The following is a 24,437-nucleotide window of genomic DNA, read 5'->3' on the forward strand; positions in this document are numbered from 1 at the left end:
ACCCCGTCCGAGGATGTGCATTTCATTAGCAACGTCATCACAGCACGGTCATGCAGACATCGCGAGCCCTTTTATATTCACGCAGCTGTCGCTGAACGCTACATTTATCACCGTTGTATCAACAAAGCGTAGTGCGAGGTGCGCAGAGGAGTTAGCATCTCAGCTCCGCTCAAGTAGCAACACTGTACGCACAGCAAGGAAAAAAAAACAGAAAATCTGCACCTCCACTTCCAAATAAATTGCGCGTGATCTCGGGCCGAGCTACCTCTCATATCAGAAATGGTAGAGAGTCCTCAATCGGCACTCCTTAAGTACCTCGCGGTTCAGGCCCACCGAAATTTTACGAACAGCCGGGGGGGGGGGGGGGGGCGAGGGGAGCTTCCATTCATGGCATGACACGCGTACGCTGTTCACTAAGGAGTAGGTGTATCTCATATCAATGACTATAAAGACCACGCGCTGCGTACATAAGGCATGAACGCTTTGTAGTAATTACGATCCGCGTAGCCACCTGCGAAAATGCTGAGCATGCAACGAGTGCAGGCTAGGACTATGTGAAGCCGACAGCCTCTCGGAATAAACTGGCAACGGTACACGGTGGGAGGTTTCGCCACGAATGTTCAGTTTCAGTTTTCAGTTTGTTTAATTATTTGTTTCATTCTGATTTCCAGAAACCGGAGCAAAGGCAAAAGGCGAGAAGACTGACAAAAGCCTCTGCTCCGTATGCAGTCAGCAGACAGGCATCACAAACATAAAGAACAACAATACCGAACAACTGATTCCCTTTTTAGGGGAGAAAAGGGATAAAACAATCAACTTTGAAATGTCATAAATGCTAGCAAAGCACAGGAAAACTGAATCAAATAAATTCAATGTTTTCTTGCAATATTACATTCTTAAGAAACTTTTTGGGAATTGGCTTGCTGAAATCAAGTAGTTTTCCAGTGCTATTTAGTAGAGACGGTATTTGGAACAGTACGTGTTGCCTATCGTAGTTTGGGCTGACTATAGGGATTTTTCTGCTATGTGTGCGGGAGCAGCACTCTACAGCGGAGTTTGCTGCGCTGTAAAGTTTCCGGTTCTGGATATGTTGTATGGGGTCACTCTGCGTCCAGCCGGCCGGGAAGGCGAGCTTCCGTGCAAGCTACACGCAGGCGTTACTTAAGCACGCAACACGTTTCCCCAACCCGTGGCGCAGGGTCGCAGCCACGGCAGGTCCGGACGAAATAGGCAACGGCAGGGCACGCTAGGAAATAGTTTATTATCCTAACGCGAGGTAAGGCACACTGCGGAAGAATGTTCTATCCGTAAAATAGATGTTCAGTAGCTCACCAAGTCGTTGACGTCGACCGGCGTTGGTGTTCGGGGGCCGGCGGGCAGCGGAAGGGTTCCGTGGGGTAGTTAGGTCAGGTCCGGCGGCGAGAGAGGCTTTCCCGCCGCGCGATCACGCCTTTTATCCCCTCGGTCATTGCCTCCCTCGCAGCAAATCGTTACCGTCTGGCTTAGGCGTGCTACCCTCTCCGCAGAAGGCGACGCGCTGCCGTGACGTCACGTCAGTGCTGGGGCGGAAATGAGCAGAGTCGCGGGGGTGCCTTCTCTCCACATTCCTGGTGGCCAGCGCGCCCGTGTATAGGTCACGGTCGCCGCTGGCGCGGGGGACGAGGAGGGGATACCAGTGTATCCCACATCCTCCCCTCCTTAAGAAGCCTCCCGAACACAGAAACAGGGGCAACATTACTAGATCTCCGCCATCCTGGGATCGAAGTTCTTCAGCTCCCGCCGGTGCATCGGTTGACGGCCGCGCCACGCCCCCGCCGATCAGCTGCTTCGCTCCGAGGGCTTGGCCTCCCGCACGATGACGCTTGGAATCTTGCTCCCTCTCACGGTCTTCCGAGTGCGCGCGGCTGCGCCGTTCCGGCGAATTCGGTCGACCGCCTCCTTGGCGCCGGCTGTGATGGCTTGGAGGCCAGGTCCATGGCTGCGCCCCTGAGGTACTGGGTCAGGTGGCTTCAGGGGCCAGGGCTGCGGCGCTTTATGGTTGAGGCCGCGGTTGGGCTGCCCTGGCATACCTGGTCAGCAGGCGAGGACCCAGGGTTGCGGTGGTAATGGGGCCCCGCAGGCGGTGGCGCACAGTCGACGGGTGGGCAGCTCCGATGCGTTGTGGCAGGTAGCCGGGGTGGCCAGGGTGGCAACTGCAGGTCGCGGGCGGGGCGTAGCGTCGAGCCTTGGGCGCGGCGCGTTGCCGAAGCTGGATGGTGGCTGGTAGTGGAACGGTGTCGTTCCGATGTGCCCTGCTTCTTTTCCATCTGCGCTGGAAAAGGTCAACACAGATGTGGCCAGCTCCCGCAGCGCGTGCTGCGTGGCTGTTCGACCCTCACGAGAGTCATGAGGGTTAATGCAAGTCAGTCTTGCGTGACACTGATCGGCATGAGCGGCCCGTACGTTCATGCATCTAACGAGACTGCCTGCCGGCTCGCGCCCTCGCTCTAGGCTGCGCAGGCAGATTCTGTTTCTGCCTAGGGCGCAAGTTATAGCGGGACGCGGGGTTCGCCGGCTGATCGCAGATCTCGTTGTCCGACTGCGGCGCGGGTCGGGCTGTGTCCTCTACCCACTCATCTCGCTGCACGTAACGTTTCAGGTCGCATACGTGCACCGGTCCGCCTGTCGGTTTCGACCGCAAGTCCTCGAGCCTGTAAACGAGCGAGGAAAGTTTCTCTCGCACGCGGAACGGCCCGATCCATTTCGGCGCCAACGAGGCCGCAAACTGTTTGCTAGCGTCGCTGAGAACGTGCTGGCGTCGAAGCACCAGATCGCCCACTTCGTAGTGAACATCCCGGTGCGAGCGGTCGTACTGTGCTTTCTGCTGCGCCCTAGCGGTGCTCAGGTTGCGGCGAGCCTTGCGTAAGGCCTCCGTCATCTTAGCGCGCAGCTGCGTCGCGTACTCAGCTCGTGCTGACGAAGCGACTGCCGTCTTCCTGCTGTCCGATAGAATCCGGTCCATCGGATTTAGCAGCTCTCTACCCAGATTGAGAGAACACGGCGCATACCCAGTCGAGCGGTTAACGGTCGAACGCAAAGCAAACGCGATCTCCGGCAGATAGGAGTCCCAATCTTTGTGCCTCTCAGAGTACGCGACAAGCAAGTGCTTAACGTTGCGATTGACTCGTTCCGTGGGGTTCGACTGAGCATGATAGGTGGTCGTTTTCTTGTGCTTAATGCCGAGTGCAGCGCACGAATCAACGAACACCTTCGCAGTGAAGTAGGACGCGTTGTCCGTTATCAGCTGCTCTGGGAAACCGAACCTGGTGAATACGTCCATCAGCTTCTCCATGATCACTCGTGCCGTCAGCTTTCTAAGGGGGAAAAGTTCAACCCACTTGCTGAAGTGATCCGTGACCACCAGCAAGAACTTGTTCCTACTCGGTGTCATAGGATACGGTCCCATGATGTCGCACGCCGCGATTTGCCAGGGAGTCTGGCTGTTAATCGGGTGCATGAGGCCGGGTGGTCGTCCGCCTCGGGGCTTCACACTTTGGCACACGTGGCACGAGCGGGCGTAGCGTATTACGTCCCTTTTCATGCCAAGCCAGGTAGCAAAGCGACACAACTTAGTGTAAGTCTTGGGGCCGCTTGCATGCCCAGCGATGCACGAGTCGTGAAAGTAGCGTAACAGTGCTGCTCTCAATACTCGCGGTATCACCACCTTGAACGCCTCGTTTGTGTCGTTCTCGGAGGGGATATACCTCAGCAGGACGCCGTCGGAATCCAGCAGATACGAATCCATCGCGCTCACAGCACTACCAGCTGTTTCCCAGCGCTCCGCACCGACAGCAAAACCAGCTGTCTCCTTGTGCGCGGCGGCCCTGCCGCCCGGCTCCCGGAGCCCGTCGAACACCTTTCGACAAAACGGATCCTTCTGCTGAGCTTCGAGCAGCTCCTTTCTGCTGAACACGACCCCCACGGAACTCGCGTAGTCCACGTGGTTCACGCTCTCGCCCTGGATCAACGGTTGGTCCGCGTTCCTTACATGGGCTACGGCTCGGGTCAGTCCCTCGCTCTCCCCGGCTGTCGGGCGGTCGGTCGCGTGACCTTCCTCGCACTGGACAGGCGCTCGCGAGAGTGCGTCAGCCACAGCGTTGTTTTTCCCTTTGCGGTAGCACACGGTGAAGTCGTAACGCTGCAGCAACAGGGACCAACGCGCTAGGCGGCCGCTCGGCTCGCTGAGTCGTCTCAGCCAGGTGAGCGCCATGTGATCCGTCTCGATCACAAATGTCACCCCATCGACGTAGTAGTCGAACTTACGCAGAGCGAAAACTATCGCGAGACATTCCTTCTCTGTCACCGAGTAGTTTCTCTCTGCCGGCGTCAACGAACGGCTCGCGAAAGCTACCGGACGGAGAACGCCTTCATGCTCCTGAAGCAACACTGCTCCTAAGCCCAGGTCGCTTGCGTCGGTTTGAATCACAAACTCCCTGTTTAGGTCGGGTAGCTGCAACTCAGCCGTGTCAGCGAGCACTTTGGTGAGGTTGCGCAGTGCGTCCTCTTGCTCGTGACCCCAACTCCAGCGCTCGCCTTTCTTCAAAAGCTTTGTCAAAGGCGCCTGCAGCGCTGCGCACTCTGGGATGAACTGGCGATAAAAGTTCGCCATTCCCAGGAAGCGCCTGAGTCCGGCTATATCTGTGGGCGACGGAAACTTAAGCAAAGCCTCAAGCTTATCGTCGCACGGCAGAATGCGGCCTCTGTCGATCGTGAACCCCAACAGTGTTATTCGGGTCGCGGCGATCTGTGCCTTCTTCGGGTTCAAAGTGATTCCCGCGGACCTCAGCCTCTCTAGGACGTCCCTCAAGTGGCACAGGTGTTCCTCGAACGTTTTCGAGTACACCACGATGTCGTCTAGGTACGCGAGCGCATGTTGCCACTTCGCATCTCCCAGAACACGGTCCATTAGGCCCTGATAAGTAGCGGGTGCTCCTACCAAACCAAAAGACATTCTCTTGAACTGGAAAAGGCCTCTGTGACAAGTGAAAGCAGTTTTCTCCTTGTCCCGCTCATTCATTTCAACCTGAAAGTATCCGCGGCTAGCATCGAGCGTTGTGAAGTACTTCGCCCCACCTAGGTTGGACACTAGGGAAGAAATGGTGGGTAGAGGGTAGGCGTCTTTCCTCGTAACCTCATTCAGCTTGCGGTAGTCCACGCAAAGTCGATATGTATCGTCTTTCTTTGGAACCAAGACTACCGGGAAGCCCCAAGGGCTGTTAGACCTCTCAACAACGCCAGTGTCGATAAGTTCGTCTAAGGCGCTGTCCAGTGCTTTTCTCTTGGCCAAGCTAATTGGTCTAGGATTGCACTTCCAAGGCAGTGCGTCACCCGTGTCTATTCGGTGCCTGACTAGGGTAGTGAGGCCCGGGCGGTCAGTGAATGTCGCGTTGTACTCGTAGAGGAGCGATGACAAACGTGCCTTCTCCCTCTCCGTCACGCTGTTCACTTCCGACAACAAGGGGTGCGCTGACCTTCCCTGCGCGGCAGAGCAACTTTCTACCGCGGCAACCTTCTCTCTGCCCTCTCCCTCAGCGGCGATGGTCCGCTCGCCTCCGGGATCTCGGGCTGGCGCGGTGGATTTGTCACGGTCTCCCCCCGCTCGCGCCGCGTTCGGAGTCTGAATGGTGTGCGACGCCGCGGGCGCTTTCGCGAAAGGCTTCAAGGCGCCTGACGTGCGCTCCCTGTAGCCTCCGCTGCTGATGTCTATCACAATACCTGTCTTGGCTAGGAAGTCTCGTCCAAGAATTACAGGAACGGATAAACAGGGAAGATGAACGAGGCGTTGTCGCCGCACGCGTCTTTCCCAGCGAACCACTATCCTAGCTGCACCGCTTGATTGCGCTGTGCCGCTCGCGAGGCGAAAAGTGGTATCGCACTCTCTCAGCCGGATTTTGTTCTCGCGGAGATGGTTTAACACCTCGTCACCGAACAAAGAAGCGCTTGCTCCTGTATCTAGTAACGCGGTGAATTTCTTTCGAGCTATTGTTAGCTCAATGAACGGCGCTGACAGGTCAACAGAATTTCCTACGCGACATGCCAAAGGCGCTAGCAAACCGGGGTTTTCTGTGCACGCCGCGCGGAATCGAAGGTCGATCACCGGCGGCTTTGGCCGTTTCCCGACCGTGTTTGGTCACGGGCGGGAGGGCGGCCACACTCGCGGGCGAAGTGTCCCGGCTGGTCGCACCGGTAGCAACGGTTGCCCGGGCCCCGACGGGCTAGGCGCTGGTCGCCCCGTTCCGGTCGGTCATCTCGAACTCGCGGCGCGGATGGTGGGGGCCGCGTGTCGGCCTCGCGATCTCGCCTCGGTTCATTCCGCTCTGCGGCAGCGTGTGCTGTTCGCAACGCGTAGCTGAATGGGTCCAAAGCGCGGTCGGACAACTCCCAACCCCTTGGGACACGCTCGTCAGCAAATCGTGCTGACGCTTCAGCTCTGGAGGGGCTGCGGGCTGAGCTGCCATTCCACGCGCAGCGCGGCTCAAGTGACAGCGATGCGGGTGGGGGCGGCCGATACGCTCGCGCAGAGAGGATGTCTCCCTGAATGCGCTTCGCCTCAGCTGCCAGCTCATCCAAATCTCTGAACCTGACTCCTCTCAGGTAAGCCGTGAAAGTCGGGTGCGCTTGTCTCGTGACACGCTCAACTTTCTCCGTGTTCGTGGCGCGAGGGTCAGCGAGGCGATAAAGTTCGTCCATCGCTCGGACGTACTCTAACAGAGACTCGTCGGGGTGCTGGGTTCGGAGCTCCAGCTCTCTCCTCAAACGCCACTCATAGTTTGCGGGAAGGAATTCGTCGCGGAAGCTTGCGCAAAACTCCTCCATTGTCCTCGCTCGGTTGCCGGCTAGTCGGTACCAGCGGGCCGCTTGCTCCGTCAAAGAAACAGGCACAACACGCGCGAGCATTTCGGCGTCTGCGATTCCTGTCACTTGCTGATAATGCAGCAGACGGTCGAGGTACTCATTTGCTCCCGCAATGTCGTGGTACCCCGTGTAGGTAGGCAAGTCTATCCTAACACGTGGTGACTGGGCCGGGGCTTGCAAATTGTTTTGCAAAATACCCGCTAGACTCTGCATAACCTGCATTGCGTTCTGCAAGAGCACCTCGGATGATTGCGGACTAACACCCCCGGAGTTGGGCGCAGCCGCTGATGGCGTCGAATGATGTGGCCTAGCCGCCTCATTGTTCGCGCCGCGGAGCGGCGAGGCGCCCGATGTGGAGCCCCCCATGCCAGGCCTAAGTCCTACCGACGCGTCAGGGGATGTTACTCGGCTATTCCGCGTGGAACGCCCAAGATTCACAAATTCAAACCCTTCCAACGGCGCGTCAAGTAGGGAGCCCTGGTTATGTGCCGCTGGCTCTGACAGCATAAACAAAGACTGCAAGTCACTCCTGTCGGCTGCCATCCTTTGTTAGGGCGACGGTAGTCGTTCGCTCCAACAAAGGTCACTGCTCGATTGCCTAGTTCGCCCCACGTTCGGGCGCCAAGATATGGGGTCACTCTGCGTCCAGCCGGCCGGGAAGGCGAGCTTCCGTGCAAGCTACACGCAGGCGTTACTTAAGCACGCAACACGTTTCCCCAACCCGTGGCGCAGGGTCGCAGCCACGGCAGGTCCGGACGAAATAGGCAACGGCAGGGCACGCTAGGAAATAGTTTATTATCCTAACGCGAGGTAAGGCACACTGCGGAAGAATGTTCTATCCGTAAAATAGATGTTCAGTAGCTCACCAAGTCGTTGACGTCGACCGGCGTTGGTGTTCGGGGGCCGGCGGGCAGCGGAAGGGTTCCGTGGGGTAGTTAGGTCAGGTCCGGCGGCGAGAGAGGCTTTCCCGCCGCGCGATCACGCCTTTTATCCCCTCGGTCATTGCCTCCCTCGCAGCAAATCGTTACCGTCTGGCTTAGGCGTGCTACCCTCTCCGCAGAAGGCGACGCGCTGCCGTGACGTCACGTCAGTGCTGGGGCGGAAATGAGCAGAGTCGCGGGGGTGCCTTCTCTCCACATTCCTGGTGGCCAGCGCGCCCGTGTATAGGTCACGGTCGCCGCTGGCCAACACCCTCTAAATACTTTCTTCAGGCCTCTCCAGGCCCTCCTTTCCACACGCGCTACGTCACGCCAAGTGTCCGGTCAGGCTGCTCACCAAGCGCGGCTCCGCTCCGCTCGGTTGTCTCCCTCGATGTGCTCGCGCTTGCCCGGGCAAGCACAGACACGAACGCAGTCTTGCAGTGAGCGTCTAGCTGCTGCTTGAGTCTTTCAGCCTGGCGTTGGGTGCATTTCCGTTCGCTCCTCGCACGGCTGTGTCTGTTTCGTGTGGCCGTTTCTTGTGTGGCGTGCGTACCTGTGCTAGCGCACGAATGGGAAACTGATTGCCTGCCGTGTAGCGAGTGCAACTTCGTGAAACATGGGCCGGTGCTGTGTTCCCGGGTGCCGCGGGAACTACCAGAATGGTCCCAAAGTACGTGTTTATTGCTTCCCAAGAGACGAAGTACGAAGAAAAGCCTGGTTGCGAGCCATTCCACGGAAGGATTTCACACCTACAGAGCATTCGAGGGTAAGACTCTGAAATATTGCTTAATAGGCGCTGGTAATTATCTTAGTTGTGAGCTGTCGCTCCCGGAAAGGCATGCTGTCTTTGTAGGCAATGATATCACTTCTTACACTTATGTATGAATTGTCCAGGAAGCATTTAGTTCTGTGGATGTGCATAAGGCTTGTGTAAAAGCTGTGTAAATATGTAAAAGCTGTTCACTATTCAGACTCTTTTTACTTAGTGTTTTAGGCAATGGAGAGTCATGGCGAATGGCCTTGCTTCATTTTCTCGTGCAGGTGTGTGAACTGCACTTCCACGCAGGCGACTTCATTACGACGTTGTCACACCAAGATGAACTGACAGGGAAAATAATAGAGGTGAAGCGTGACAGGCTACAGTTGAAGATTGATGCTGCGCCTTCTGTTTTTCCAAACTGCCCAAAATACTTGTCCTCAACGCCTGGACGGAGTGAATCGCCAGAGACGAAAAAAGCAAGAAGGGAAAACGCTGCTTTGCAGGAGGCTATGAGGAAGTCACTTCAGTCTAATGAGCTTGAACAGAAAAGAAACAAAGTTTCATCTTACGAGGAGTTCAAATCTAAGTTGCCTGGAATCTGCAACACGAAATTCTGGACCGTTTCTGTCGATGAGCAGTGCGTTAGGTTCCTTCTCATCGAGAATGATCCTTCACCTAATGTGAAATGCGCCTTGGTAGTTCTCCCTGATCTGTCACTTTCTGTTTTCTTGAATGGAGTGAAGCTTCTGTCGCTTCCTTCAGGCAGGATTCTGCCAGCTCAAGTATGCGACACCTCCAGCCTGTCCTTGCTGCTAGAAGAACTCGAGATAGGCTTGCATAATATACCTGAGGTGACGAAAGAGTCGAAACATACTAAAGTATTGCAGTTTGTCGGTTCACTGCTTGCAGACCTCATTGAGGACAGTGATACGACGAAAGAACAGTCTTCTTTGCTGAAATTTCTGGTTGAGCAGATAGAGCTTCTCCTCGCGAAACAGCATGTGTATAGCGCAGAGCTGCTGGTATTCGCCAGTATTTTGAATTCAATTTCTCCTCACGCATATCACTTCACAAGAGCTGCATCAAGAATCATTCTGCCCCATCCTTCCACACTGCGCCGTGTTTGCTCAAATTACAAAGCTGACCCTCTTGTGGAGCAAAATCAACCGCACTGTCTCTCCTACATCCGAGAACGAGTCAAATCAATGAAAGACCACGAGAAGACAGTGACCCTGATGATCGATGAGATCCACATAAAACCATACTTCGACTACAAAGGGGGCACAATAGTAGGATCGTCGGTTCATTCAACGGAACCAGCAACAACAGCCCATGTGTTCATGGTACAATCACTCCTTTCTGCAAACAAGGACGTCATTCACATATTACCTGTGAGCAAACTGAGCGCAGAAATTTTGCACGAGCATGCTAAGAACATAATCATTAATGTTGAGAAAATGGGGCTCAAAATTATCGCTGTGATAACGGACAACAATGCTCTGAACCGCAAGATGATGTCGTTATTTGCTACAAGTCCTCAGGTGAGCATTGTCTATCCCCATCCAGCCGATAACGCTCGCCCTCTTTTCTACGTGGTCGATCCTGTGCATCTCTTGAAGTGCATTAGGAACAATTGGATTAACCAGAAAAACCCTGGAACATGCCTCTATTTCCCTGAAATGGACTTGAGTGGAGCAATGCCCGAAGGGCCTCCTCGTATGAAAGCTGCTTCTTTCGCAGCTGTGCGGCAGCTTTATTCTTCAGAGAAGACGTCGCTTGTGAAGGCTGCTTACAGACTGAACGCAAAAGCCGTGAATCCAACCTCAATGGAGCGGCAAAATGTAAAGCTCGCTCTCGACGTCATTAATCAGTTTGTTTCAAATGCCCTCAGGACACATGGTTCCGCGTTCAAGATTCCTCAAGCTGAGTCGACTGCTCTTTTCATTGACGTTATCCTCACATGGTGGCAAATAGTCAATGTTAAGACCCCTTGCAAAGGCCAGAGGCTAAGGGACAGCATGCAAGACCCTGTAAGGTCTGTTGATGACACACAGTTAGCTTTCCTGAGCGGCGTTGTGGACTGGTTGGACGCTTGGGCAAGAATAAACATCACCAGTGGCTCGCTGACGAAAGAGACTCACAGTGCTTTGCGACTGACATGCTATTCTCTGGTAGAACTCTCGCGCTACTGCTTAGAAGAACTTCACTTCAAGTACGTACTGCTGGGCAAATTTCAGACGGATGCGCTAGAAGACCGGTTCGGCCGTTACCGCCAGCTGGCAGGATCACAGTACCACATTTCCGTGCGTCAGCTCTACGAATGTGAGAAGAAGCTTCGTCTTCCAAAACTTTTGACATTTCCACGCGAGGAAACAGAGTTTGAAGACGTAAGTGAGGATCTTGTCCCATGCAACTTTTCTGTGGCTGTCAGCGACGACGATATTACACACGCCCACTCTGACATGGATGCTATTGTCTACATTGCAGGATACGCTGCTCATGCTGCTTTAAAGAAGCTTTCATGTTCTGCTTGCTTCAGCACATTGGTGATTGAAAATCGAGAGATCGAAGCGGAAAATACTGCCATGATAGCTAACCTGTCGAGAGGAGGGCTGAAGTTTCCCCAGCCATGCACAGTTCACATGGTACTGATGACTAAACTAGTTGCAGAGAAGTTGTCTTTTGGAGCAACCGCGGAAGATTTTCTCTCCTGTAGAAATCAACGTGGTGTCGTGATTTCACAGACGATTTCCCTCCTGGACGAACACGACATTGAGACATGTGAAAATGGCCACACTGCACAAACTCTCCTGCGCTTGGTAGTACGCGTTGCAACCAACGTTGTTCTAAACAACTTTTGCAAACTAAGAAATGATGCCATACAAGACAATGCGCAGCAGAAGGCCGCAGCCCGGAAAGCAGCAACGCTTAAGAAGAAGTAAGTTTTATTCCCAAGCAATAAAAATGCTTTGCGCACACTTCATTGCTGGTGTCTCGTCGTTTTTTATTGTAAGGGTCAGATTAGCTGTACAAATACTCAACAGCGCAACATTATTGTGAGTGTCATTATTGCTGTGTGTGAAAGCTTTAAGCAAAACACAATACAGAATAAAACTAACACAATGCGCAGTAGACGGTGTTTTTTTTTTCAATGTTCACGAACTTCTACTTTAACAACTAGATATACGCATGTGCGGTCTGTGCGGATGGATTTTACCGCACGGCAGACATCATGTACGTGATAGAACCTAATAATTAGATGATTAATTGAAATTAACTAATCAATTTTTTATTATAATGACCAATAATGCGAAATTGGCGGCCGTATGCTAAATTGTTTATTATAAAAAACTGTATTAGCAGCTCGAACTTTCTTGACAATAAGGTGTTCTGCAATAAAAAAAATATATAAAGCAGATAAAATGATAGCCTAAGGCGCGCACAAACTAGCGAATTTCTTTTCTGCAGCAACGACAAAAATGAAAATGAAGGAATCACTTATAAGGCAGCTACGTACGGCAGTACCCGAATAGTGCAGACGGGCGCGGCGCGCTGAAATCGCGGAGCGCGGGGCCTGCACGGTCCCTTGGCGTGACGTCACGCGGCCGGTGGAGAGGCCTTAGCATTGAGAGGGTGTTGCGCTGGCGCGGGGGACGAGGAGGGGATACCAGTGTATCCCACAGTTGCAAGAGCCTATAACAGTATAATTGGTTAGCCTTTATCACGAAATACTTTCTAAATAATGTATCTGTCGGTAAATATTGGGGTTGCCCGTGGTAGTTTTCAAATATGCGCAGGACTCGTTTCTGTAGTTTATGAAAATTGCCCTGCGTGGTTGTTCCCCAGATTAGCGAACAATAAGACATTCTGGACTAGAAAAGCGTATAATATTTTTACGTCACGGCAAGCAGGTGAAGACAGCACTACATGACAGATATACTACGCGTATACTACGCGTGTTCAGGTGAAATATGGTGAAATGCTTGTGGGCACCCTTGGCTGATTTGTTAAATGTTCCACGCGCAGCTCGGGCCGCAAGTGGAATGTAGAAACCACATCCGTGTGATCCAGCCCATAGGAAACGGCAGCACACTTTACGTCTGTGGAACGAACTCCAGGGACCCGACCGACTGGCAAGTGCGGGTGAGTGCCTCTGCATACGAGTACTGGAGCAGACTGCTAAACGTGACAAACCAAATGGTATAAGTGTTTATTACTGGGTCTGCCTGGAGGCGCTATGAACGACGAAGAAACGTTTCTTATATCGGGGCTATGTCGGCTTACAAGTTTTCACTTTATTTTTCCCGGGCGTGATTTCATGATTTCCTGCGACTCGATGGCAAAATCGCATTGTTTCGCATTCAGGTTTCCTTTGCTGCTATTTCTACATCACTCTGAGTTTGCCGGCTAGGCAAGGGCAATGTACGTACAACCGAAACGTCTTATAAACTGTTTCTCAGCGGCCAAATCTCCCAAGACTAGCAAGGCACTGTGCATGAGAGAAGCACCAAAAGCAGAGCATTGCATGAAGGCCTATAGTGAGCAGTGGATGAGACTCGTTGCTTTTCGAAATTCCACCGCGCGGCTGACGCAGTGTCATATGTCGTTCGCAGGCAATGGACCTGTCCCTAATACCCGTGGCCGAGCAGGTGCCCATCATGGAGAGCAATATGACCGGCAGAGCGGAGGGCCGCTGCTCTTACTTCGTCTCTCAGGACGCCACTTCACTGTGGCTGGGTGGGTTCCTTGTCCATAGATCTTCCAGGTGCGGCACGACATCGCAAGAGGTAGCGAAGAAGATAGCTTTCTGGGAATGTGTCGGCGGATGAGGAATAAAGGGGACAAGTGGTCTCCCGTGTGCATGCTGCTATCTTGTGACACTAGCGATGATGCCAATGCTGACGTCATCGATGGAATAAGAAAGAGACATGTTGAGCTATTTCATTTTTTACGCTACCATTCGCAGGTTCCTGTTACCCTCATGGCGACTATGTGCTGGCATTGCTTGGTGTTTAACTGCCTAATAAATTTCAGTACACTTAAATGCGCTAAATTTATTGGACGCAGACCATCACCTCATTAACCAGTAAACCTACTTGACGCAAATACTAATATACTGGACCACGTGACTGAATCAGCCGATAATGGCGCCGGAATACCACAGCATAAATCCTCTTAGTGCACCTCAAAAGTAGTGATTTCAATGCTACCCTTTCTGTTTCTTACTGAAGGACTACCCATTACTGCAATAGTTTTGTTCCAACGTCCTAACCATCGTCACACATCAACTTCCGCTGCACCAAATGTTCCGCAGCATCTACCGTGCGCCGACCTATAACCAGCTTTCACGAATCGAAGCGTATTTATCCTTCTCTCTTTTTTTGAGAGTGGAGCAGTGAGCAAGGTTGTGTTAACGATGAGTAGTACTGTATGACACCAGAACGGGAAGTGGCCGGCTTTGTGTGCTCATGTACTCTCTCACGCATGCGTGTGTCAAATACTGCTCGTCGTTGATGTGTTTCTGTACACGCAATCTCACACTCAGATGACGCACCTGAAAAGAACAGTTCATGCGTGGTGAGCCTGTGGCCTCTGAAACGCGGGGGGCATGCCATCTATCGCGCTGCCATTCCACAGCCTGGCACGAACACAGCCCTCCACAACTACCTGCTGACCGACACCACAAACACCGCCGTGCTCAACGGTGCGTGGTGCATGCCATTGCTTCCCTTTTTCCGCCCTTGCGTTCTTCCTTTGCGTACTTCCGCGGAGCTGCGGGATAAATTTTATTGCAAATTACAATTAAGGGCTGCTCCTGAAGTTTTTTTCGTGCGCAGTTTTTGAACTCCAAAAAGATGAAGGAACGTCCAGAGAAACGGAGCGGCGAAAGACTGACTTTGCAATTCAACTTAGCAAGCTCCACTCGGCCTGCTGTAGCTATCGCGTCACTCCAGGTTTAACAAGAGCAGTACGTTTTATTGCAGACAGAAAAGCAGATTTCTGAGACTAGAGAGGCACGAAGTGAAGTGCTCCGCCTTCACTTGTAGTGCTCCGCCTTCATTTGTAGCGCTGTGCGTACCCGCGTTCGCAGTGCTCCTGCTTGATCACTTCGCCCGCTTGTCTTTCCCTGTTCTGCGCTTTTCTCAACAATGCTGTGTATCGCGCAAGTGGTCCATTTAAGCCTCGCTGCGAAACGCTGCACTCCCTCTCCACAGAGCCGCGCACTGTTGGCGCCCTGTCAATGGGCGCCCACGCCTACTTCATCTTCCGCGAGGACCAAGTAGAGCGAAGGGCGTGTGGCGGCCGGGTCGCCTCTGCCATGGCACGTGTGTGCAAGGTGCGTTCTGCCTCACCTGGGGCGTCTTCTTACAGCAATATACGGCAGACTCTTAGCAGACTCGGTGGCTTTGAGATTATGAGCAGGTGCCTTTTGTGCCGAAAGCAATGGACTCTATACATGGTTTTGCCGTATATATTCATGAAAAAGTGCCTCTGGAATTGAAACCAATTCTTGCGTGCTGCTTAATCCCGGAAAACAACTCATAAGACCTGTGACGCTATGCAGTAAATATGCAACGCTATCGATAGGCTCATTGTGTGAAGAGCAATGGGAAATGTGCTCCTTTACCAAAAAGATGAACTGGAAACACAGTGAAAAGGATTAGAGCAAGTGGAGATCCATGCAAACGCACTTGTCTTACAATAAGCATCAGCTCATACTAGTGACGGTGATGAATAATTAGCCCACAATGAGCACTGTTTTCTTCCGATAGATAAGGCCGATGTGACAGACGCAGGTTGAACATATTGTAAGAAGCGTCTGTCCTGCACTGGGATTGACATCACAGTTGTGGTAATATTGTAGCGTGAGCTGCAGTGGCCGAGGTGGAGCAGTTGCGCATGGCTCCTGGAGAGCCGTGCTGCGCATGCGCGAGGAGCAGTGACGTCACACGGCGCACAGCTGGCGCGCCGTAGCCGCCGCGCGCGCCTCGCCGGTCTGCGCATTCCAGAGGAGTGACGTCATAGCCGCGGCAGACTCACTGGCGCCGGCGCATGCCCAGCTGCGCGCCTCCGTTGCGCAGTAGCCAAGTCTGACGCTGCGCCGGAGCCGCTTGATAGCGCCTCTCATTTCGTGCGCATGCGCAGAGGTATCAGTGGAGGTATACATATAGCGGGGCGTGTGCAAATGTGGTATAGCCATGGAGAAACAGAGCGAAATTGCTGCTCAGTGGCAATTGATGCTCAGCGGCTCAGCGTAGCTCACGCTACGTATATCCTGGCATAGCCGAGCTAAGCCACTGCTAATTTTTCCTTGACATTGGTGATAATTGCAGCATTTTATTATATGCCACTCGCGGTGGGTGCGCGCAATAGGTTTTGCTGTAATATATCATGTTCTGTTATTTCCGTCGCCTCATGAATGCACTGCCGCTGATAAGGGTGTATAGATAACAGCAGAACAGAACTTCAAAAAATGTAGAATAGCCTATAAAATTTGCATGCAAAGGCAGTAGAAAACAGCTGTGCACTTGCCCCCAAACCTCTACTCCACACCACGTTACTGTTTATCTCTTGTGTCATGAGGCGTAGCTGCTCTTGCAAGCGAATGAAACACGACGTAAATTACACAGTTGTATTTTTGTTTGGTTATAATTTGAATGTTTTAGATAACTTTTTTTTTGATGGCTGAGCTGGTACGAAAATGATGCGGACAAATTTTAGATCAAATTTCATTATACTTTACCAAAACTCCGTGCCGTCGATATTATTCAGCTGCCGTCTATAGCAACGTGCCCCACAGACCGTGTGTAGCTTTGGCGACTAACCTCTCAGGGAATTGTTTATTTTCTCGCGGAAACAGAACGACTTAGGTGGCGACCCGGGGGAGAGGGTCAGACGGCAACAGTGGACCTCGTACATGAAGGTCCGCCTCCGTTGCACCGATTTCTCTCGATCTCCTGGAGACACGGCGAAGGCCAATTTCACCTTTGATGAGATACGTGAGTATAGAGAACGTAACACAACACGCAGGCGCAATTCCGTTGCAAAGTATTCGCAAATATTCGCATATGAAAAAAATCGATCTCTCCTGGAGCTCGAACCCGAGACTGTCTTAGTCACGTCGAGGTTGCCCTATACATTGTGATGGAATCAAGTGCGGGAATTAGACAGAATATGCAGACGGAAGTTCTCGTGAAATGTGCTGCGATATCTCGTAATTGGTCATCGTTATTCACTTTTTCCGCGCTCTCAGTCGACTTCGTGGCAAAAAAAGTGCTGTTCATATGGGTGGCGGTTACTTCCTTTTGAACTCCAACCTCGGGCTCTATTAAGCATGAAAAAGTTTTGGCCCCCATTGTTGGCTTGCCGCGGGTGACCTTGAAGCCAGAACGAAGGGAGACACCGGAGCAGAGCATATGCGTCAACAGGAGCATGTCTAGAATGTCACACGCACTAAAAAATGCCATATTCCTTCTTTGTACTTTCATTCGTGTCTCCGTTTTGTATCTGTGTCTTCTGCTGGGCTACAGTTTGTTCATCGACTCTGCACCAACAAGCCCAAAAACCACGCTGCTTAACTTTAGTCAACATGACCCATCCGTAGGGATTCCGACCCGCATTTGTCATTTTTCGAAACTCGCACTAGGCTGTAACGCAGTTTTTTTCTGCGTATGTACCTTGTGTTTATTGTGTATATATTTTAATTTTTAAATTTATATTTGCTTGCTCTTGTACTTAGCACTGTGTAAAGCTTTGCATTTTTCAAAATCCCCTGCCAAGTATAGTGTCCTGCGGTGCCCTTGGAGCGTTTAAAGTGAATAAATGCGTAAAAGTTGACACATTACAGCTTTGGAATATGCTTCTGGGGTGGCGACAACGTGTTTAGATGCGAGAAAAATGGCGTGCTATAGCGGTTTGTTTAGTACCTGACGCTGCATAACCTAGGCCTTCACATAAGCGGAGCGTGCACCATTGGAAGCGTTTTGCTTTCTCTTTGGGATGGACATGATTTAGCATAGCACTGATAGCAATAGTTTCTTCACGACTATGTTTTCTGCCTGCTGCATCAGTTTCAAGATCAAAAAGTTGCAATCAGGGTCTTCCTACAAGGCATTGGTTGTTGCCCATATCAGTATTATGAAGGGAGCTTATGAAGGGAGAAGCAAATGATTGCTTCCGCTAACATGAGCTCATTTTTGTTTCCTCTCTCTCTCTTTCTCTCTCAAAATCACAGATGGTTCATCCTGGGTGCCCGAACTGGAAAACGGTGTGCTTTTCGGCACTTTTGTGACCGTCACGTAAGCCGAATAGCAAACATAATTCCTTACTCGAGAACGGATGCAGTCTGCGCCTACGAACGAATAAGGTTGAATGATTTCTTGCCATCACTGGCGCCTAGCGCTGGAGCACCATTTTTGCCCATGCCACAGAGGGGACCAGAGGAGCGGCCTGCGTACAGTGGCAAGGAGCAATTGTTAGCACAAGCGACCGATCACCGTAGCGGCAGAACTGCAACGCACGGCGCTACCGTTCCGCGCTTCAGTCTGATGGCGCATTCCAGTCGGCGATCCGGAGCCTCTCTCCACGTGTCAGCGAAAAAGCAAGATCTCAGTCGCAGTTGGATCAGAAGTCAGAATCTGAACCCAAATCGCCAATTCAAACACACTCTTCGGTTTCGCGGAGCAAAAAAAAAAATTAACCAGATCGCTGATTCGAATACGACTTGAGATTAGTTCAGCCGACTATCAGCGCCGGCGAAGAAATACTTTTCCTTTTTTTTTGACGAAAGCCTCGTTTACGATGAAATAGAAATAAAAGAACAATAAAACCAAAGGTATCGCTGCTCACGACGGCGGCGCAAATAGAAGGGTCATGAGCAATGTCACGCATGGCCTTCTAACGACAGAGCCGGCAGTGTGCCACCGCGACACTTTCGGAAACGGTGAGCTCGACAACAGTCGCTCTGTGTGCCGACCCGCCCTTGCTGTCAAACATGGGAGCGGCCCGGCATATTGGCTATCGGCATGCTCGCGAATCGCAGCACCGCGTGGTGTGATTCCTCTCCTGGGGTCGTCAGTCACTTGCGCTAATATTTTTTTTACGAGTAGTTTGGTTTTATGGGGTTTAAGGTCTCAAAGCTTTCCCCCTTCTCCTCCTCCTAAGTGGTCATCACCCTCCGGTTACGCTGACATACACTACGACGCCAAACGCTTGCAACGGGCCTTTAACATCTCTCGCTGTAAAACATGCTAGTGGCTACTCTGATGATCGTGCCGAGCACTGTTTTTTTTTCTATCGGGATGTGGCTGACGACCCAATGACTGCATTCCCTTGGTGGCTGTGCTTAAGGAGACGCTGCATGATTTCGCTCAGGGTGTGGTGTCAGTTGGCCTGGTAATGCCAAGTATTCAAGACAACAGCTTCAACCATAGCCATGCACGTGAGCACTTGCGGAGCAGCTATTCCAATTTATATGATGGCAAATCACACTGTACTACCCTGCACTACAATTCACTGCTCTGAATGCACTGAAAGTACAGTGCGCTGCGTGGGCATTTTGTCGTCGCTTCAAATTCCTGACCCTTCGAAGCCGTAAAGCTTCCCAGCTTTTTCCCTTTCCATCCCTGCTTGTCCCAGCCACTGCTTCACATTACTTTACCTCCACTTTCCACCGTCTCCGCGTTACATAGGCGCCACTCTTCCGTCTTACCCACCGCAGCAACGGCTACCCCGACTCGGCCGTGTGTGCCTTTCGGCGGGAAGACATCGAGCGGGCCTTCAACGGCACCACCTTCATTAGGCTGGCCTCCAGCAGAGACTCCATCAGCACTGCCGTGAGGGCCAACTCCACCACGTACCCGGGCATCGGTTCGACCTGCGTGCCGGACTCTCGCACGCTGAGCCGCGCCGACACCGATTTCTTGTTCTCGCACCCGCTGCTCGCCGAGCCTCCCCGGCTGCGCCACGACCGGACCTTCTTCACGCTTCAGGGCGCGGCCTTCCGCTCCACCGCAGCTTTCCTTCTGAGCGAAGCCTGGGGCTCCTGGGTCGTCTGCTACGTGGCCACTGGTGAGCGTTGCACACGAACTGCTTTGTGTTGCATCAGAACGTGTTTTGAGAACCCAACAGCGATAGCTGTAAACGTCGTTCTACGGAGCGTAAGGCGTGAAGCGTAATATGCCAGGAACTGCAAGTTGACCTGGTCTTTGACCTCGCGATTGTTAGACCACCGCCCGACAGAGTGAGCCTGCTAGCCTGTGCAAATTAGAATCTATAGTGACTCATGAAAGAATTTTCACCTTGTTCAACACATTATGGATGGTAAAAATTGCAGCGTTACTGAGAAATTTGGGATATCCGCTTAGTTCACTTGTTCAGCCGCCAGGAGGTGCATGACAAGAAACTGCGGCTGTACTTTTGCTCTGAAAAATAAAATACACGATGGTAGCGAAGCTTCCGTCTCATTTTTTTTATTCGCACAGTGTAGCGTTCGACCATCTGGCTATGGCGCGACGTGTGCATGCATGTGGACGCATTGGCTTCTAGTCTTATAGCATGAGACTATGTAAAGGTGTTGTTAAAATGTCAATTTCGAGCAACCTTCATGTTTGTTTTCGGCAAAACGGCATTGAACAATGGAACGACCAGTCCCTGTTATATTTCATTTAAGCCACTGGAAAAATCGAGTGGTGCAGTAGATTCTTCAAAAGTCGAAGTTCTGTTATAAAAAAAAAGGCTCTAAATTTTCATCAGTTCTATGGATGCCCTTTGTAGACTTCGCTCTCTTTGATATGTATGGCTGGTCACCTAGAATCTCAATCCTATAGAACAACAGCCCGTTTACAAAACAAGAACGCAATTTCTCTCATTGATGGGCCACAGGCAGCAACGCTTAGCGGTACTAGAAGCTCTCCCAAATTCTTGCTAACGGATGGGCTCAAAATTCTGACGTAATGAAATTTTATTTCCTTTAAAGCACTAGCAACGTAACAAGAATAGGTTGTATTCCGCACGTTACATGCTTTTTGGCGGTTCTAAAATAAGGATAATGTTAGCTATTTTACAGTATTTCACTAATTATTCTATGACGAAACTCAGTAAATTATGTAGCACTTTCAAGCAGTGCAATTTAAGATTTCAAATTAGTTCATTTTTCCTGCTCTAACGGGTGTAATTACTCAAACCACTAAATAGGAAAATGTATCAAACTAACGAGAACAAAGACCCATTCCCAATGGGAAAGCGCTCAAAAGACATTTTTCATCAGATCATAAAACAAGAGAAATATCGGAAGAATAACATGGCCCTTCACATTTGAATGTGGTTCTCATGCTCCCAAGTATCATACAGATTAATTCTGAGGCATACGTTTGTTTCTATGTGGCAACTCTTGTAGCTTTCGATTATCTGCCTCCTCTAGCCATGATATGAAAATCGGCCTCTTCCGATCCCGCCATGGATATTCTTGCAGCCTATATATCTACTCGAACAGGAATGGGAAAAAGAAAACATTGAATATCATGAATATCTTCAAAGAGGCGTACCTAATGCGACTGTGTTATCCGCACTTCTGAAATGCTGCAATTTAGGGCCCGAACGTTTCAAGAACTCTGCAAGAAGCTTGTGTTTGGAGAGCGTTTTCGCTTGCTACAATCATAGGGCCTGAACTTTAATTTTTCCTTCAAACATTAGCACAGGTTTTAGCACAACTTAATTCAGAACAGCGCGCAAAAACTGACACGGACTCAGGGGAAAACTTCACAACTGCTCCGTTGAGCGAGAAAATGTCCGCCATTGTCTGTGTTCACATGTGCTGTTGAATATAAAACAGATTCCAGATAAACCAGTCTATAGCTCCTCCAAAACGTGAGCCTTTACTGCGTTTTAGTTCCAGCAAGGTATAAAACTGAGTCAGGACAGCTGTAAACCTTTCTTTGACGAGCATGTCTGGTCCGCAGCGACGGGCCTCGTGGTGAAGCTGGCGCAAGAAGTCGTCACCGGGAACACGGCACCTACTCGGGCCCATCTGGTTGACGCCTTCAACGTCACCACGGACAGGATTTGGAAGTTGCTGGCTTCCGTGCAGGTATGTATCGGTGCCAGCTGTTATAATGCCTATTTTTCAACACGATTGATTTTTGGACGACCGGCAGCCAAAAGCCACGTGAATAGATGTGGTGAGAAAATTTGCTGCGGTAGTTTCCGCGGCTGCCGCGGGAAAGTGTCAGGGATAATTGGAAGAGTCATAATTGGAAGAATCCGCTTCTTGCACTAGACGTGACCTGGCTCATGATACTGATGCCATTGTCAATGATAATGATTGCAGCACTAAAGTGATAGTGCAGAAAAAAATTGGCGGTGGTCTAGCTCTAGTTAAACCTGGAGTGACGCGATAGCTGCAGCTGGCCGAGTGGAACTCGCTCAGTTGAATTGCAAAGTCAGTCTTTCGTCGATCCCTTTCGCTGGGCGTTAATTCTTCATCTTCGTACAACTTGACACGGCGCATGCGCACAGCTGTGGCAGCTCGGTTTCGCACCTGTGGCAGCGCGGCGCCGTGGCTGGTCACGTGGTTCGTCACGTGGTTGTTCACGTGACCAGCCACGTGGTGCGCAGCCGCTCCGCACCACGTGATCAACCACGTGACAGCGTCTCGGCGCCGCCACGCTGAAGGCTCGAAATGCTACCGTAATGTAGCTATCGCTACAAAACCGCACCCTGCGCAATCGTGCCCGTTCGCAGCACCGGAGTTTGTACGTGTTTTCGGACACCGACGTCCGCCAATACCGCATGGACGACTGCGCAGTGCACCACCAGCATTGTGCCACCTGTGTGATGGACCCCTTCTGCGGCTGGGACGGCACGCAATGTCTTCCTCACGCCGCCGGGTGCGTCACTCTTCTGTGCGAATTGGTCTCACGTATTCAAGCCGGCCTTTATTTAGTACCCGCCGCATTTGTCTTTTGTCGTTACTGTACCCGTTACGCCTGTGTTGCACGTATTAAAGCTCACCTTATCTTTTTTCTATTCCTCTAGCCCCGAACACAGAGAGCATTGCTTTGTCTGAATTTTAATCGGTGTATTTTTCTACTGAGGAAAGAGTTCCTATGACGGTAATGGCGTACCCGACGAAACTTTGTGTTCCATTTTACTCCTTTCCGACCTGAAGCGATTAGTCTTACGGCCGCTGGTAGAGATAGACCGGGATCCTCGTCCTCAACACCCACAAAGCTACGACTGGCTTCAAGAATTGGGATAATCATCAGTTTCGTTTTTTGTACTGGCGGGCGCGCCAAGAAGGCTATCTACTAACTCTATCTAGGCCTCACAAGAAGAGTTATTCAGAGTTCACTTTAAAAAATCTGGAAATACTTGCTGCTAGAAAAAAAAATCACGTTTAAATTATGCAGCTACTGTCGAAAAAGTGTTACCGCGGCGATTTCTTTTTATTTTTTTAATACACATTTTTGTAATGGCGTGATTGAAGGACAAAAAAGCATTTTGGTAGTACCTAGGTGTTGAAAACGTTTGCTTATAAATTCATTAAATGAACCGTGTGAATAAAATTTATCAAAATTTTCATTACGAGACGTCTGTACATCCTTTTAACCGGAGCAAGTTGTCATAGTATGTTTGTGAAGGTAGTATAAATACGCTTTAGTATGCTATCCTACCCGGGCCAACTCTACCAGTAATCTTGCATATACCGCCCCATTATTCCTTCATGTGAGCAACGTGGTAGCATTACGCCTGTCTTCCATTTTATGCAGAGCGAGTGCTACGACCAGGCGAACGTGCTGAAGACCGGCGACTGCAGCGCATTTGGCGACGACATCCAGCTGTAATTCGAGGAAGAATTTTCTACACAGAAGCCAATTACGAAGCACAGCGTAGCAAAATGACCTTCCTATACTGTCGTTTCCGTATATATGAGCGGCGATAGAATTTCTTTATATACTTGCACTTTCCGAAAAATGAAACACGAGTTGCGTACAATGTTCTGCCCGTGTTCTCACCCCCGCATGCTGGAAACAAATTCAGTTCTTCGGAGCGACGGAGAAGGTGACCGACGCGCCAGGAGCCAGCAACCTAGGAAAACAGCGAAAGCAGAAATTGCTGACTCACTTGTTTACGCTATTCCCGTAAAAGCCCTTCTTTTCTGATTGTTTAAGAATTGAATAGCGAACCCTAGAGATCTGGAATCTGAGCAGCATAGTGAACCCTCATGCATTAGCAAAAAAAAAAAAAAATCTAGGCGACAAGCAACAAGCAGTGTAGCGTAGGAAACGGATGGCGTACAGGCGTACAAAGCAGGCGTACAACACAGAAGGTGCGATTTTTATGAACTCACATTCTCTAAAAGGCGCGGGGCAAGTGCTATTGATTAACGTGAATGCAAGTTTGGGTAAGTATTCACCTCATATCTGTGCAGGAACCGGAACAAACGGTTTGTTACACCAGCCTTAAAGATAAAACCTAACCGTGCAGCCTCATGGTCATACCTACACCACTGAGCTCTGTACCCGCAGATAACCTACAGTATGCAAGCGTGTGGCTAAATGTGACCCACCCACCCACACAGCCCTAGAGCGCGGGTGGCATGTTCCGGCACTTCCTTCCTTTTTTCCTTTATCTTTTCTTTTACTGCCCAGTTCAGGTGTCCGCGCAGTGTGTGTTATCGAGCGTTTTCATAATAAATACCTCTTACTCATTTCTTCGAATCAGCTTCGTGAACGAAAATACACAAGCAGGCATCCGTAAAATAACCAATGCATGCTAACAGTTCAGCGAATCTAAAAGAAATTGCAATGATCTTAGCTAGATAATCCAGTGTCTCCAAATCGCTAGTTTTAAGTAATATACCA

General features: G+C 50.9%; 1 protein-coding gene across 1 annotated transcript in view; it reads left to right on the forward strand.

The window, feature by feature from the left end:
- The window catches only part of LOC144124365 (semaphorin-2A-like), a 31,927-nt gene extending 8,489 nt beyond the window's left edge, over positions 1 to 23,438 (forward strand). Inside the window, exons 5-14 of the mRNA XM_077656995.1 lie at positions 12,601 to 12,717; positions 13,188 to 13,311; positions 14,120 to 14,278; positions 14,790 to 14,911; positions 16,436 to 16,574; positions 17,810 to 17,873; positions 19,295 to 19,644; positions 21,534 to 21,661; positions 22,315 to 22,460; positions 23,343 to 23,438. Of these exons, the coding sequence (XP_077513121.1) occupies positions 12,601 to 12,717; positions 13,188 to 13,311; positions 14,120 to 14,278; positions 14,790 to 14,911; positions 16,436 to 16,574; positions 17,810 to 17,873; positions 19,295 to 19,644; positions 21,534 to 21,661; positions 22,315 to 22,460; positions 23,343 to 23,373 (1,380 nt within the window). The 3' untranslated portion in view covers positions 23,374 to 23,438. The remainder of the gene's footprint in view (positions 1 to 12,600; positions 12,718 to 13,187; positions 13,312 to 14,119; positions 14,279 to 14,789; positions 14,912 to 16,435; positions 16,575 to 17,809; positions 17,874 to 19,294; positions 19,645 to 21,533; positions 21,662 to 22,314; positions 22,461 to 23,342) is intronic.
- The last annotated feature ends 999 nt before the right edge of the window (positions 23,439 to 24,437 follow it).

The sequence above is a fragment of the Amblyomma americanum genome, chromosome 3 (assembly GCF_052857255.1).
Source record: "Amblyomma americanum isolate KBUSLIRL-KWMA chromosome 3, ASM5285725v1, whole genome shotgun sequence".
Lineage (NCBI taxonomy): Eukaryota > Metazoa > Arthropoda > Arachnida > Ixodida > Ixodidae > Amblyomma > Amblyomma americanum.